Source organism: Pseudonaja textilis, chromosome 5, assembly GCF_049901715.1.
Source record: "Pseudonaja textilis isolate UNSWEBS1 chromosome 5, rPseTex1.2, whole genome shotgun sequence".
In the NCBI taxonomy this organism is placed as follows: domain Eukaryota; kingdom Metazoa; phylum Chordata; class Lepidosauria; order Squamata; family Elapidae; genus Pseudonaja; species Pseudonaja textilis.
In genome coordinates this window covers 49,662,480-49,679,863 of record NC_141994.1, presented here as the reverse complement: position 1 = coordinate 49,679,863, position 17,384 = coordinate 49,662,480, and the positions used below count along the sequence as shown (strand labels likewise).

Below are 17,384 nucleotides of genomic sequence, written 5' to 3'. Positions count from 1 at the left end.
TTCAACCTTTCATGTGTGGATCTGGTGGCTTGGGCCTGCCGTTAATCGCCTGACTCGCATCTCTCACTCCTGAAGAAAGGGGAAAGTTTACCTTGATGGTCTTGGACTCACAAGCAGCTGCTAGGTTGGCTCCTAATGTGATGGATGCCTTGCTACAGCCTCAGAAGGGGATGGAGACGAAGCCAGGAACTTAGTGGCCATGGTGCTTCAGTTGATTCAGCACCAAGTCCAGAATGCCCTGCTCCTGGCAGCTATGGCTACTCCTCAGCAGTTCCACCTGCATAGCTAATTTTTCTGGGTTACCATGGAAGCTTGTCAGAGAGATTTGGGAGAAAAACAGACAAGATAAGAACCTTAATTGCTCAGTGTGAGTTGCTTATGGGAACCCAACCTGCAGCATTCCCTACAGAGCACACAAGAGTGTCTTTTGTGTTAAGCTAGTTACAGGAATTGGCAGCTAAGTGAGTCCTGCCAATCATAGAATGAAACAACTGAGTCATGGACAATTACCAGAACTTTATGGACAGATTCAGGGGTCATTTTGGAGACCTGATAAGAGTCGCAAGAGCCAGCTGCAACATTTGGCAGCTCAGACAAGGCAACAGAAGGGTGAGGCTTTACATAGCCGATTTCAAGTTTTTGGCAGCAGATGCAGATTGGAATGAAACAGTTTTGATAGACCAGTTCAGGCAGGGTCTGCATGGGTTAGTTAGACAAGGAGTTCCATGGAATCTGAAATAGTTGTACCAACTTTGCTTGCTTCCATTTGGAGCAAATGCAAGTGGAAGCCCAGTCCTAGGTTTTACTTTGTGAGGTTTCTCCCCCTCATGCCACTCACGACTAATTTGGAAGAGGGCTATTGTGGGTGAGGAGGAGGGATCAAGTGGGTAGTTAGCCTTGAGTCATTGTGTAGCTACAAGAGAACTAGGGCTCACCCCCTCCTCTTGCCCCTCCTCCCCAATTTCCATGAAATCTTACTGTTTGTTCCAAGGGAAGATGAGCATTCTGGGGAAATTTTTTGTACTATAGGTGGATCAGCTTGAACCTTTCACATACAGATCTGGTTTCTAGGACCTGACAGTATTTGTGAGAAGCTTACTATCTTCTTTATTTAACCAGATGCTTTCCTATGATCAAGTTGGAGACTGACACCTGTTTTTTTCATCACTTGATCCATGGGATTAGATGGCATTCCGAGCTTGCATTGTTAGATTCTTTTTTTCTTTCTCCAGATTGCTATATGGAACATGCAGAAAAGTTATCAATGATCTGATAATCAAAGATTTTGACTGTTCCATCTAGCTTCTTACTCATTTTTCTGATTATGACAGTGATATTTTTATTGCATTAAATATTGCCTTCCCTAAGTAATGCCTTCCAGATATATTTCATTGACACTCCCATAATTATCATCAAGCATGACTATTGGTCATATTGTAATCAGAACTGAAATCAAACCCAACTGGGGGGAATCAGGTTAGATAAAATTCTTGATATGCTGGTGTAAATGTACAGAAAACTGAGATTTGATGACAGCATCCTATATTTACAGATAAGAAGTTTTTCCTAGTGACATTTGTTTTTCATACAACCATTTAAGGGCAAAATATTGGCCTTTTATATGTGACTTTTATATGGGCAAGAATTAACTTATGCCTTTCCTCCATTTTTTCTTTAGTTCAGTTTCTGCCACCTGAGAAATTAAATGTCACTGCCACAGAAGAATGTGATTTCCTACTAGAATGGAAAGCAGGTGGAGGAACAAACAGAAATCACTTGTTGCAAAGCCTTCCCCTGGATTTTGAAATAAGCTATAAAAGAACTTGGGAACTTTGGGAGGTATCTATAGCAATCATTATAATCACATGGCTGCAGTGATTCTGTTTACATTTACAATATATTAGGAAACTAGAAGTAAGTAGTGAATGTCCTCCATATCAAAAATAAATTAAATTTTGAACGGAGTCTATAGAATGGATGTATTCATCTGTAATTTAAAAACAAACCCTAATCTTATGACATCTTCTTCCTTCCTTCCTTCCTTCCTTCCTTCCTTCCTTCCTTCCTTCCTTCCTTCCTTCCTTCCTTCCTTCCTTCCTTCCTTCCTTCCTTCCTTCCTTCCTGATAGCCCAGAATCCCTAATCTCTTTGAACTTTGATCTTTTAAAAGTTTGCCAAATAAATAATCTATCTGATCAGGCTATGAACAGAGATGAATCCTAAAACGACATGAGTAGATTAATCAGAAACCGAAAATGGCTGTATTTATGAAAGTTTATTTTTAATATAGACAAGCCGCAATCTGGTGTTTGTAAGTAGTATTTGGTTCCCCAACCAAGTTGGGGAAGACCCAAGTAGACCCTGGACCCCTAACACTGGGCTGTCAACATTCAATAAGGTCAGGATGAATTATAGTGCACAATTTATTTTTTAAAAAGAAGCCAATATAAAATAAGTACAGAAAACCTCTTGTAAACTTAAATACAAACATTTTATTTTTTAAAATACCCCCCCCAATTTGTTTATATTCCCAAAAATAATGGGAGGAGAAAATTAATTTTGTTCATTTAGTCATTAAATGTTTATAACCATCCATCTATAAACATGACTCTGGGCAGCTTACCCATAAAAATACTGTAGTTAAGAAGAGAAACAAATATTCCCACCCAATATTATTACAATTTTCCATAATTTTTCATCACATGAATTAGATGTTCTAAGATATTTAATACCCAATATTTGAAAAAGGAACTCATTGCATTAAATAAAAAATAAGTTTAGAGTGTTTCTTTTCCTAGAACACATAAATGTATTTATTTTTTTCCCATATTTTCATACCAATCTCTCTCCTTATACACTCTAGGAATCTTCCTCTGTATTGGTGTCAAATAAGTCTCATTATTGTCTCCGACACAGTAGCCTTGTGCCTGGCAGCAGGTATATTGCCAGGGTTAGAAGCAAGCCAAGTCCAGACAGTGGATTTGCTGGCCGTTATAGTGACTGGAGTCCAGTGGTTACTTGGCAAACACCAGAAAGTAAGTTGAAAAACAGGAGAACTTTGTGTGACTACTGGCTGAGAAAAAATATATGAAAATTTGATGTTTGCAAATGCTTTAAATTTCTGGAAAGGATCCCCACCAATTGAATAAGTACATAATCATGCCTACTGTCCCTGACCTATTGCCTCCAATTAATAGTACCTATTTCATGTATTTATACTTATGTTTATTCTTATTTCTATTATATTGTGTTTGACAAAATAAATAAATAAACAAAAATAAATAAATAAAATTTAGGCCAACTACTGCAATGTATGGCGATTATGATTTGAAAAATTTAACCGCATGAGCATCTTTAGTGACTCTTCTCAAACTGCTTGTGTGTCAACAATAGAATGCATAGTTTTAGAAAAGGAAGTTATCTAGAAGAATTGACATAGAAGAGACTAAAACTTAAGTAATAACTTAAGCAACATAAAACTTCATGTGAAAAAACATTTAATGCAAGAAACTGATGTCACACACTTTTTGTAACACCGGCAGTGAGTTACTCCAGATCCTTTGTCAATCAAAGGAAGTGGTTGAATACAGTAAATGTTGCTACCACAACCTGTTTTGTTTCACTAGAATAGAATAGAATAGAATAGAATAGAATAGAATAAAATAGAATAGAATAGAATAGAATAGAATAGAATAGAATAGAATTCTTTATTGGCCAAGTGTGATTGGACACACAAGGAATTTGTCTTGGTGCAAATGCTCTCAGTATACATAAAAGAAAAGATACATTTGTCAAGAGTCAAGAATCATCAGGTACAACACTTAATAATAGTCATCAGGTACAATAAGCAATCAAATCATACCAGGAAACAGTCAATATAAATTGTAAGGATACAAGTGACAAAGTTACAGTCATACAGTCACAAGTGGGAGGGGATGGGTGATAAGGAGTGATGAGAAGATTAACATTAATGGTAGTGTACACTTTGTAAATAGTTGAACAGTGTTGAGGGAATTATTTGTTTAGCAGAGTGATGGCATTTGGGGAAAAACTGTCCTTGTATCTAGTTGTTCTGGTGTGCAGTGCTCTATAGTGTCGTTTTGAAGGAAGGAAGTTTTATCCTTTTCAATGGATATCAATGAGGCTTCATTAACAAAGTGACAGCCAGACTTCTCTTCCCGTTTTCAAAAATCCAATATGAAAAGTTCATAGAGCAAGAAGGGTGGCTACTTTATCAAATTTTTACATTATGGTTTTCAAGAGAGCTTCAAGTCAATTTATTTTAGTCAAGGAAAAGAGATAAAGACAATGGTTGACAATAATTTCCTTTTTGTTTGGGTTTATAATAATTAATTCTATTACACTTAGAACTAATCCAAAATGAACTCTTAAGATTTTCCAAGTGAGCAGTGAATCTTGAAAGGCCATTTCAAGATACCTTTTGGAACTTCAAACCTTTCAGCATAGGAAGAAGAGTTCACCAACTTATCAACTACTGTCTTTCTACTTTCCCATTCTCTTTCTCTCTCTTTTAACTAATTGGCATTTCTAATAAAGCTTTCCCTAGCTAGGGAAATGGTACTTAATCATTACATACATTACATGCAGATTATTGAAATGGTACTTATTCATTACATGCAGCTGTTCATTAGATTCTTCTCCAAGGCATGCTACACAAAGCATTTGTGGATTCTGTCTCACAAGTAGTAGTGATAGTTGTTAGTTTTGTATGGCTTTAAGATGGCTTTAAAAGTTGATTAGGGAAATTTACTAAGGCTAAGTTTAGCGGTGACGTTTAAATCATGAATACTACAGAAAGCCAGCTACAGATGCAATAGGCCATTGGAGAGATATTCCAAAAAGCTTCAGTTCCACATCAGTTATGAGATGAGATCCTTTGTGTTTAGGTGACATTGTTACTGGTGGGTTGTCAGTGAAGAATGTTCCAATCAATTTTTATTTTTAACTAATAGTGAACAGCCATTTCAAGTTTGCTTCTGATGGGTGTTTTGTCTGTCCATGGGATAACTCTGATGGATGTTTTGTCTGTCCACGGGAGAGGAATTGGCTCCTTTATCAAGGGGCATTGAAGCAAAATTGCTATTGCATTAGAATCAGATCACTTGGCAGGAGAGCTTTGCAACCCTGAGAAATACAGAAACAACTACAAAAAACATTTTCCTTTCTTTTTGTGAACGGATGAAATATTTTTAGGATAAAAAAATGAACAATAGGGTAGTGGAATGAAGTTCCTTGGCAACCAATAACAAATTTGTGTTCAACTACTAACCAGAAACAGCACTCAAACAAAATAATCAAGTATTCTGAGAATAAGGAGGCAAAACAGAAGCCTCTCTTGTCAAGGAAACAGCCCATGAGAGGGAGATATTGACTGGTGGCCACTTGAAACAGGTCCATGCTGAGAGACCCCTGAGGCCAGGTTAGATCAGAAAATGGTCAGAGTAACCCAGGTGAGTCTCAGCTGAACTTTAAGGTGAACATTCAAGAATCACAAGAAAAAAAATCTTGACTTTGTACAAATTATAAGGCAGCAACAGTTGCTAGTGTGGTTTTGTTCATGTGTGTCAATGTTATGTTGAAAGCTTGCCATTTCTCAAAGGACTGTTTCCTCAGGGCTTCTGTTTTGCCCCCTTATTCTCAGAGTACTCTATTATTTTGTTTGGGGGCTGTTCTTGATCTTGATTTATGGTTGAAATTGGCAAACATTTCATTGCTGGTATTGTCCATCTTTTTACATGTTTCTTTGAATGTCTTTTTCTCTATTGTATAAGAGTTCCTTCATAGTATCTTCCCTTGGGTTTTGGTTGTGCTAAACCAAAAACTGCACAGACTGCCCGAAAAAGAAGCACCATTCTTATATACACAGAAACATCTTTTACCCACCTTGTAACTAACTAGATGCAAGAACAGCAGATACCCCCACCTCATTTCATCAAAGTGTTTCTCTTCTTTGAAAGAAAGAAAGAAATCCCTGAAAGCAAATTATCTTCCTTCAATCAAGTGAGAACTGCTACAGGATAATTTTTCAACACAATAGTTATTGTGTTTTATTCTATATGTCTTACTTATACCCTAAAAGTCCATCTTAGTTTGAATCTTTGCTAGAACTGAAACATCTACTTGTTCTTTTTTTTAAAGCAAACTTTATTGAATATACAATTAAAATAAATGAACAAACACATACACAACATAGAAAAAGAGAAAAAAATGAATAAAAGGCATTTCCATTATCGACAGTTTGTGGTTCCTTATTTGTTATCATTATTGGTGTCATATTTACAATTAAATCTTAATGCGAGTATATAGATACTACCTCCTTTACGGTTTAATAATGTTTACTATTATATTATCCATCTTTGTTCTATCCAATCATCCCAACATTCCCAACTCTTGTAATATTCTGATGATTCTTTATCCTTAAGTGTTAGGGTAAATTTATCCATTTCTGCACAGCTTACTATTTTCTCAATAGTCATTTCCTTTGTTGGAATATAGGCTTGTTTCCAACATTGTGCAAAAGCTAATTTAGCTGCAGTAAGTATGTGTAATATTATGTATTTGGCTTTTGGGGGGAGTTGTCTATTGAATATCCTGAATAGGAAGAATTCTGGTTTTAATTCAATCTGCTCAGCCGTTTTTTCCTCCAACCATTTTTTGATTCTCCGCCAGTATCTTTGGGCTTCTGTACAAGACCACCACATATAGTATAATGTTCCGTGTTTCTTTTTACATTTCCAGAAATTCAGATTCATGTTAGGAGACATCTTCGCTAATCTCGAAGGAGAGAGATGCCATGTGTAGAACATTTTATAGGCATTTTCTTTATATGTTGCTGATTTTGTGATTTTATTATTCCTGATCCAGACCTTTTCCCATTCTAGTAAGGTGATGCTACGTCATATATTTCTACTCCAAGCTATCATATTGCCTTTGACTACTTCCTCCTCTAGTTCTATCTCTAATAGGTAGTTGTAAAATTTGGTTATATTTTTTTTTCTGTCTGAACCTAGTAAGATTTTATCTAATTGTTGTGGCTTACTGTAAATTCCAAAAGCTTTCTTATCCTGTCTATATCTATTTCGTATTTGGAGCTAAGCCCACTGGTCAATTTGTAGCCCTTGTTCTTGGAGATCTTGCCATGATTTTAAAGTTCCTTGTGCATCCAGTAGGTCTTTGTATTTTATCATCTTATTAAGATCCAGATTGTTTGGATGTATCATCGCCTCCATCGTTGAGATCCAAATCGGGATCTTTAGATAGTGTTTTTTCTTTATTTTATTCCAATTAGCCAATAAAGAGTCTCTAATTACATGTCTGTGGAAGTAATTCTGTTTGGTTTTCCCTGTGTCCCATAAGAATGCATGCCACCCCCTCTGTAAATCATGGCCTTCTAGAAATAATATTCTTTTATTCGATAAATTTACCTATTCTTTCAGCCATAGTAAGGAGGCTGCGCTGTAGTTCCCAATTTGAGAGTGCCATACTCCCCCTGCTCTTCATATCTTGCATTGCTTTTAAATTTATTCTCGGTTTTTTTCCTTGCCAAATAAAATTTGCAATTATCCTATTGAGTTCCACAAAGTAGTTTTTATGTATTTTTATTGGTATTGTCTGGAACAAATAAATAAATTTAGGAAGAATGGTCATTTTAATAGTGGCAATCCTCCCTAATAGGGAGAGTTGCAACTTAACCCATAGCTCTAGGTCTTTTTTAACCTGTTGTAGTAGTTTGTTATAGTTATTTTCCATTAGTGTCTTACAATGAGCGGTCAGCCATATTCCTAAGTATTTAATTTTCTTTACCACCTGTAATCCCATTGCCTTTTCCAATTCTGATTTCTGTTTTCCTGTTAAGTTTTTGGTTATTAATTTCATTTTTTCCCTGTTAATTTTGAGTCCTGTGACTTTCCCAAATTGATCTAACTCTTTCAACAGTTCCTGACCTACTTCAATTGGGTCCTCTGTGAAAAAGACCATATCATCTGTGAATGACTGCAATTTATATTCTTCTTTCTTAATCTTTAACCCCTTTTTTCCTGGGTTCTGCCTAATTCGCGTAAGCAGTGTTTCCAAAGGTAGTATGAAGAGCAGCGGAGATAATGGACATCCTGCCTAATTCCTTTCTCTAGTTTTATTGAGCGTGTATATTCTCTATTAATTATGATATTCGCCTTTTGTGAGGCGTAAATTGTGGTTATGAGAAACATCTACTTGTTCATAGGTTTTAAAACATTAATGAGGACTTGATGTTAGTGGACATATTGATGTCTTCTAGAACAAAGACATTCTGTTTTTGTCAAAAAATAAGAACTTTCTTCACTGTATTATATACACTGTATACATTATACTGAATACATTCTTTTAAAAATCCTGACATAAATGGATAGCTATTTTTGTGTGCATCATGATGTAGTCATGCTGGCCACATGATTACAGAAGCCTCTTTGGACAATGTTGGGTCCCTTGGATCGGAAACTGAGATTGCCCCCTAGAGTCGGACACAACTGGAGAGGGGAAACCTGTACCTTTTTTTTCCATTTTCATTTCAGCAATGTTCTCTATCAAATTCTTCCTTCTTATTGTTGTCACATTTTTCACAATTCCAATAAATGTAATTCTGATTTCTCTGTCAGATGATGCTGTGCACAAGAATCTTCAATGTTATTTTAATGGAATTGATCGTCTCAAATGCAGTTGGGAGGTGAGACAAGAAGTCAGCAATTCTATTTTGTTCACACTCTTTTACAAAGACAAACCTGGATCAGAGTAAGAAACTAACTTTAAATCAAATATTTTCCCAAATGACTTACTTTTTAATTTAATATATGTATTTACAAGTTCTCTCTGTCGTGTTCATTTATATGCAGAGAGATGGAATGCTCTGAAATCTATCAAGTACCCCTTATAAGCAATAATGCCACTTATTATGTATTGCAAAGCTGCGAGATCAATGTCACTAATCCCAACAAGCAAAGCCAATATTTTGTTCGTGTGATACCAAAAGAAGAAGCAAAAGATATTGAGATGTATCTGAACAGTAAGTCTTTTTAGAGAATTTCACAGAAACATGTGCTGACTCCTGTAATTCTTGATTCTCTTATTTGGATTATAACCAATACAGAGTCATAAAAAAGCAAACATGCATAGAAAATGGATTGTACTCTTATGATCTTCTCTAGGATATGTCTAGCAGATTAAGGAGGATTTAGGTATAGCCTGAAGACACAACCTCACAACTTCACTGAAATTAAACAACCCTGGATTTTATCAGTGCCTAAATGACTAGTCTTTAAACATCTCACATACTTTGAGTTGAACTCCACAATAAAGATAGGAGTTAATGTAATCAAAACAATAATCATCTAACTGACTACTGTGGCATGTACTGTATGAAGTAGAGACTAGATTAAGATTGTGAACAATCCATGTTCAAGTTTGTCCTCAGAAGTTTACCTGGCAGCTTCTCATATCACCACTACAATGTTTAACATATTTACTTTGTAAGTTCATCTGTAGCAGCCTTTTTATAAACCTTGTCTATAAGATGTTCATCATTAGTACAAAGTACAAAACTTTTAATAACAATATAATGGATAAAGGAATGTAGGCATCCTGTTGTTTTTTGCTTTCATGTTTTAGCATCAAAACAATAATAATTCAATGGGTGCACAAAAAAAAGGGACTGCGTTAGAGAGAATGCAGGCAAAAGGATGATAACATATTCATGGAGACAAACATCTGGGAAAGAAAAGACGAGGAAATGTCCACAAATGGCATTTGAATGGATAGGAGACTTAACCATATAAAGGGCGGTAAGCCCTTGAGACTTGCTGTCTCAGTCTCTCCTGTGGAATTGTCCAGAACAGACTTTCTCAGTCCTGGCAGCATGAAGATGGTGAACTTCAACTTAGCTTAATAAAGTTGTCTAAAACTCAGAATTAGTTTCTTTTGCACATGATAGAGGGCAGCAAAGGATGTTTCATGAGTGATTGTTGTTCCAGCTGACTAAGGCTTTTGCTCCGTTTTCTATTGATATGAATTTACTAGTATTTGCATATTTCTGGTAAAAAACACAAAGATATATATATATATATATATATATATATATATATATATATATATATATATATATATATATATATATATATATTTTTCAAATGAAAGAAAGTAAAACTCTAATTCTTCCTTATATGTTATTCTTCTATCCTTATATGTTGTTCTTATGTTTACAATGCTGAATTAAAGTTGTCAGGGTTTTTTTTCCTGGCAAGTTTCTCTTCCCGGATAATTAAAATTATATACTGGGATGTTATGAAAAACTAATTGAATCTGACCTAGGCAGATTTACAAGCATATCATCTGGCTCAGTTTTTTTTTTTTTTTTAAAGTAAGAGCTTATCAATATTAGGAATATTCCTCTTCAATGTGAAATTCAGAAAAATCTAATGAAGGAAAGAATTAGAGGATGTAATGTATTTAGAGCCTGAAAGAGAGTTAGAATCTTATAATAATTAAATTGAAGAATCTCTTGATACGTTCTTTTGTTTCTTCTAGTCAAGCCAGACCCACCTTACAACTTGTCCATGTCAGTAACTGATGGTCCTAAATACATCCTCCGCTGGCACTCCAAAATCATCAGTAGTTTTAATTTGAAAAAGACACATGAGATTTCATACTGGGAAACTGGGAAACCTTTAGAGGTAAGAGAAAATAGATTGCTTCCTACAGCAATCAGATTATGTTTCTGTTTGCCCTTATGTAATTTTCTTTTTTCCTCTCTTATCTTTTTTTCCCTTCCTCTCAGGCCCAAGTAGAAAACATTACAAACCAGGAATTTACCTTCACTTCACAGTTCCTGGAGCTGGGCAAAAATTACAAAGCAAAGGTGCGAACAATAGTAAACGAACCTTACAAAGGTTATTGGAGTGAATGGAGTGAGGAATTTGGCTGGCAAACCACCAGTGGTAAGTTAAGAGTGCACACTAATCTTATTTTGGTCTATATCGGGAAATAGTTTATGTTATCTTCAGAAAACAAAATATAATGCGTGCATTTGGCTTTGGTTGTGACCCAGAATAACTTTGATTGTGATGAACCCCATATGTAGAAAATTGATTTATTTTTTCCAAAACAATATCACAGTGTGATCTTTTATAGATGGAGTGGTATGTGAATGTGCATGCACACATCTCATTTATTTATTTCAAAACATCAGTTCAATACTGCTTTTCATCAAAAGTACTGAAATAATTTAGAAACAAATGCTCTGAACTAAGGAACAGAAATAATGAAAACAGTAAAATAAGCTGCAATTATAAAACTATTTAAAAAATAAATACAATCGGTGCAAATTATGTAATTGCATGCAAAAGATCACAGATTCAGTCCCTGAGATCTCCAGGTAGAGCTCTGAAAATTCCTGCCTAAATTCTTGAGCTATCTTCTCTTCACCAGCTTGTAGAAGAAGTGGAACTGTATCTTGAATGGCATAGTTTCCCAGGCATCTTCAAAGGCAGCCCACTTGGATATAATTCCACACTGTACTGTGTTCTGATCTGATTGTTTTTGTTCTTTTCTCCCTGAAACTAGCTTTAATAGTTCATTTAATTGATTTTCTTCTTTTAATCCTCTATTCTGTTTTAGGTTTTCCTCTCTGGGGTATGTTGCTAATAACAGTAGTCTGTATCATTCTGATGATGGGAGGAATTTGCTTTTGCAAAACATATCTTCTCAGGTATGTCTGGTGTACATTTTAACATGTTGGCATAACAGAAGGGGGGGGGGTGTTAAAAAAAGTATTGAGTTCGAAATCTGACCAGATTATCCAAAGAACACACCGGACAGGTCAGTTGGAGCAGAGGCATAGTTGATTTGGGAGCTTACATGAAGTACCCAAATCAAAGTTTGCAACAGATTTATAGCTGTCAAGTGGTTATCTTTCTATCTTGACCTTTATTCCTCACAGAAGCAGAGCCCATTCACTAGAATTCTTTGGAAACTATGATTAGCTGGATGACCAAAAGAGAGGCTTGATGGTTAGGCACCCTGCTGATTCTGTGTGGGTTTTCCACTTATTTACCATATCAGCTGACTTCTTGCTTAATTAACAGTTACAGCCAGAGGTGGCAAACACAGAAGAAAGGATCTTTTGTCTATCATGAAAGGAATGTCTATCTCCACCACTTTGTCAAGTTCTTTATCTTTTGTTTCAGTGTAATTTCTTATGTTTTGTCCTGGAAATAGCTGTGAGGTTGAGATTTTAGGAACAAAGGAAGATTGAATGGGAGATTCCTTCCCACAATAGCAAGCAGCTATGCTAAGAGTGTTCTGTTCATCTCCCTTAACTCATGTGTTAGGTAGGATGACCTTCCCCAATTTGTTACATTCAGATGTGCTGAGATGACAAGTTACAGAATTCTAGCTGGATTTTCCACAATGCATCTAGAAAGGACTAGGCTGGAGTTAGCTGTTTCAGAATTTGAGGGCAATTTCAAGCATTATATGAAAGTTGCTTCACTATATAGCCAAGGATCTCAGGGCTGCTTGGATTGGTGGTTTCAGAAATTTGCAAAGTAAACAATTGACTGAATTTTGGGATAGTAACTAAGTATTAGGTTTCAAATAAAATTATTGCCATTATCTCATCACTTTCCCCTTGACTGAACCCAGCAAATGTTGTTTAGAGAAAACCTAAGAATTTCTGTTAGCTCAACAATGTAATGTCTATTTTTTTATAGAATTATTTTTTGAACATGACATAATTGGGTTAAACTGAACTTTCTTTGCCTCACTGACTTTATCTGCAATTGTCCCAAGCCTCTGTGAAGTCTTTGCAGACTTCACTTCCATTATACAGCCTCAGGTCTGAATAGTTCTCTGTAGTCTTGTTCCAGTAGCTGTACTCTTTGGGAGTAAATACGTGTACACTGCTATCTACATCTTTTCCAGTGAAAATTCCAAGCAACACAAAGCATATTCTTCTTCAATGTGTTGTTCTAATCAGTTTGTACCAAGCGGGATTTAAACATTACCTTGGTTCGCCATTTTTTTTTTGGCTGGGAATTATTTTAGCACTGGTTGTATAGGACTATTTTGTTTGCATAAATTGTGCAGTGTCACTTGGCCCAGGTAAGTAGATATGTAACATCTTGGGCAATAAGCTATTACATGACACCCAGGATCATTTTCTTCATTCCATTCATCCTCACAAATATCAGTTCCATTAGTATTACATAACTGCTTTGCATAATTTCTCCTCCCAACAATGCTGGCTTCATTCAACCTGTCTGTCAAAAGTTGTCAGACTTCTGAGAAACTCAGTGAAAATTTCACTGTGGCTGGGAGGCTGCATGAAAGCTGAATCTTTAAATCCTTTATAGGAGTATTTGTGGTCAAAGTTTTATTTCTGTCACTTGTTGCTGTTTATTTCTTTAAAAAAATCTTACATTTATGATTAAGAACTGAAGGCAAATTTACATGGTGTTTTCAGACATGTTGGTCTGAAGGTCTCTAATATTTACAAATTAGTTAACAAGCAATTTCTGAAAGTGATTAGAAAAGGAACTTTGTGAGCTTAGTAGTCTTTAAAAGGCCCAACTGTGGTTGCAAGGGAGATGGCTATTTCCATTGTCTCCCAATGTTAAAAAATAAAAATAAAAATCTAGAACCAAGAAGAAACAAATAGATAGAGCACTTTGGGCAATCTCCCTTTTCTTCCATATCTGGAGAGGTTCCAGGCCTCTCTTTGTTCTTTGCTACAATCATCAACTCCATGTTTCATGGAGCCATCATCAGTCTGCCATTTCTACCTCCAATTCCAAACCAATTCAATCAGTTCTTTGTCCTGTCCTTACTCATTTTGGAGAGGGAGGCCCTCAAAGGCCATGGGTAAAATGGAAATGGATAAAGTACAGGTGCAATCAATGGGAGCTAGGTCCTCATTTAAGATTTTGAAATGAAACTGTCTGATAGGGTTAAGGATTCTAGAGCCTAGGCCTAATATTGCCCTTTTCCATTTTGCAACTGGCTCCTGCTTCTTTGGTTCATATCACTCTTTTCTGCTCATCTCAGCTTCAGGATTTGGAACAGGTCCTAAGTCATTCAGATTTTATTGGATCCCATCTTTTAGCAGCTCAGACAATAAGATGATTTGAAAGAATGATAAGAGATATCTGATAACATCAGGAAATTACCAGTACCTAAGATAAGTAGAATAGCAGCAAAAGCTGGTCTGGCTATCTGCGAATATGGAGTGGGGACTTGACTGCCCACTCACTATTGCCTTAGTGTGGCAGCTGCCAAAGTAAAGGTGAGGTTTTGGTGCTGGTTGAACAGAAGCAGGTATAATCTTGGTGAATTCTCTGAATTAAATATACACTTTTGCTACAGCATGAAAAAGGAATGGGAAGCAAACATTCCAAGTCCTCCGAAGACGTTTCTTCTCCCCAATTTTTTTCCGGTAAGAAATATTTTCCTAAAACATGACTTATTGGCATTTAATACACTTTTAAGCTAAAATAACAGTAAAATGAAAAAAAAAAACGAAATATGAAATTATCTAAAACAGATTCTTTAGCAGACAAACAGAATCTAGGCTTGATGTTAAATCACACCCTGGCCAAGGGCTAGCTGTGGTGGGAATGATATCCTGGGAGCCAAACTTGAGAAAGGCTGTTCTTAGGGCACATCCAAATAACTGGGGGGAAGTTGCTACCTTTCAGTCTACAAGGTTGTGGAATCGAAATCTAGAAGGAGATAAGCATATGGCCCATATGGTGATGTAAAAGAAGAAACAAACCCAAACTGAAAAAAATCACATGAAGCTGAACAATGCGAGTTTGCACATGGATGATATTCTACTGTACCATGAAATAGGCTGGATTTTTGCTCCATTGCTAGACCTAATTTTGGCCAATCATGTGTATCCCCGTATAATGGCTTATAATTTCACAAACAGCCTTCCCTATGTTTTAGACGTTTGGCAAGAGATTATCTCTGGCCAAATGTAATACTTGGCCAGAGATTTAATCTTCTAAAATCACCTCCCTAAAGATCAACAGTTAACTACTGAAGTCAATAAGGAAACAATATACCAGTACTAGCATAGCTAAATGTAATACTTGGCCAGAGATTTAATCTTTTAAAATCACCTCCCCAAAGATCAACAGTTAACTACTGAAGTCAATAAGGAAACAATATGCCAGTGCTAGCATAGCTAATGTTGCACCATCTCTCTTTCTGCTATCTGTACCTTTTGATTTCTGGCTTCTGCAGAATGGCTAGTATTGTAGACAACGTGCAGCAGCAAATAGCTGAGGAGGAGAACTGATGGTCGATAAATCCAAAAAAGATTTTGATTTAGTGTTTAGTTAAAGTTTATTTATTATGTTTCGTTTTTTTTATTACTAAGGATTTTTTTAGGAACTGGGGGAATCAAATGGCATGTTGTGTTCCTCCCCAACATTCACTTATGAAAAATGTAAAATGACAGATCAGGGAAATCTGGGTAAGAAGGATAAATCAACCTAGGAAACAGGCAAAAGCGTGCTTAAATCTGTTTAGCGTGAAAGTGCTGTTGTAGCCCCTTTCTATTCAACTCTCCCAGATTTACCTTGCTTTATATGAATTCTGAACAAGCCATACAGTGTAGGAGAGAACAATTCTATGTGTGTGAAGTCAGTTAAATATGAATATCAAGTCTGCAGACACAGAACAGCTGTAGGACACTACTAGATATGAAAAACATGTTGAGATGGTTTGGTTTACAGAATACAAAATAATAGGGACCTTGGAGATCTTCTAGTCCAACCCCCTGTTCAAACACAGGACCCTATAATATTCCAAACAAATGGCTGTCCGATGTCTTCTTAAAAACCTTTTGTGAAAGAGCCAAGCCATTCTACTGATTAATTGTTCTGTCAGAAAATTTCTCCTTAAGACTAGGTTGGATCTTGCTTTGATAAATTTCTATCTGTTACTGCTTTTCCTGCTCTCAGGTGCTTCAGAGAATGTTGGCTTTTCCACGTGACAGCCCTTCAAATATTGGAAGACTGCAATCATATCTCCCCCTAATCCTTTTCTTCATCATACCCAGTTCTTGCAACTGTTCATTAGTCTCTAGCCCCCTAATCATCTTAGTTGCTCTTCTCTGCAATCTTTAAAAAGTCTCAACATCTTTTTCATATTGTGGTGGTCAAAACCGGAATCAGTATTACAAATGTGTTCTGTGTACAGGTCTTTTTGAACCTCTCTTTCTTTTAGCATTTTAATCTAGACTGGGCTGCAACCTATTCTTGTTTCTTTTTAGAAAGTGCAGTTGGCAAACCATTCAGAAGATACCAGTGCTTTAGCAAAGGAAGAAATCCACCATTCCAGTAAACTGGAGAGGTGAGTATAAAAAGCTGAGGTTCACACTATTGGAAGTCCAGGTCAAAGCATTTTCACAAAACTATAAAGGAAGTGAATTACTGTATTAACTCAGAAATTCCTAGTATTGTGTTTGGTGTGAAGCTAATTAATGATCAACACATCATGAGTCCAAAGAGAGGAAATTAGAGCTCAGATTAAGCTATGAAAGCCTAAATTTATTCATTTAAAGAGCCATAGTAGCAGAGTAGTTAGAATGCAGTATTGCAGGCTAACTCTGCCACTGTCAGTAGTTTGATCCTGACTGGCTCAAGATTGACTCAGCCTTCCATCCTTCCAAATGTTGGAGGCAATATGCTGACTCTGTAAGCTGCTAAGAGAGGGCTGGAAAGCACTATGAAGTGGTATATAAGTCTAAATGCTTTTGCTATTAACAACTAGGATTTAAACAGGATGCATGCTAGGCAGGATTTATGCTTCATATGTGGAAAGAATTTCACTCACAGTATTTCCCCAAAATTCAATGAATTTTGAAGTCACAATAAATATATTTTTAATTATTACTGTATATAAAAATCTGAAACTGACGCCAAAACCAAAATATTAGGAATGTACAAGAAAGGCCAAATGTTTTTTAATCATATCAGAACATATCCTTTGTGGATTCTAATTGCTTCCATTTTTAAAAAGTCGTATAATTTTATTTAGTGTTCAGATTTGTAAAGAAGTGAAATTGAAAACGGAAAATTATGGCATTTGCAGACAGGCTTATGTTTTTGTATTTGTACATCTCGAGTAACTTTTCAGTAAGAAAGTCAATACTTTTTTGCCTGCTGAGGTTTCTGACCAGGTGAGTTTTGCAAAACTCTGTTTTGTAGATTCATAGAGTTACTAATGGTTTGCACTTTACACTTCCAAGCAGGCAGTTGGACTCTGAAACAAATCTATCTAGGAATACTGCAAGACTGACAGTTTACTTAGCAGTCCATAGAAGCTGCA

At 36.0% G+C, this 17,384-nt stretch overlaps 1 protein-coding gene across 2 annotated transcripts in view; it reads left to right on the top strand.

Annotated features, from left to right (window-relative positions):
• CSF2RB (colony stimulating factor 2 receptor subunit beta) overlaps window positions 1-17,384 on the top strand; it is a 36,847-nt gene that overhangs the window by 15,121 nt on the left and 4,342 nt on the right. For both annotated transcript variants that reach the window (XM_026695746.2, XM_087934822.1), the window contains 9 exons: window positions 1,679-1,839; window positions 2,863-3,034; window positions 8,654-8,786; window positions 8,888-9,057; window positions 10,575-10,720; window positions 10,825-10,984; window positions 11,664-11,754; window positions 14,409-14,478; window positions 16,327-16,406. In XM_026695746.2, the coding sequence (XP_026551531.2) occupies window positions 1,679-1,839; window positions 2,863-3,034; window positions 8,654-8,786; window positions 8,888-9,057; window positions 10,575-10,720; window positions 10,825-10,984; window positions 11,664-11,754; window positions 14,409-14,478; window positions 16,327-16,406 (1,183 nt within the window). The remainder of the gene's footprint in view (window positions 1-1,678; window positions 1,840-2,862; window positions 3,035-8,653; window positions 8,787-8,887; window positions 9,058-10,574; window positions 10,721-10,824; window positions 10,985-11,663; window positions 11,755-14,408; window positions 14,479-16,326; window positions 16,407-17,384) is intronic.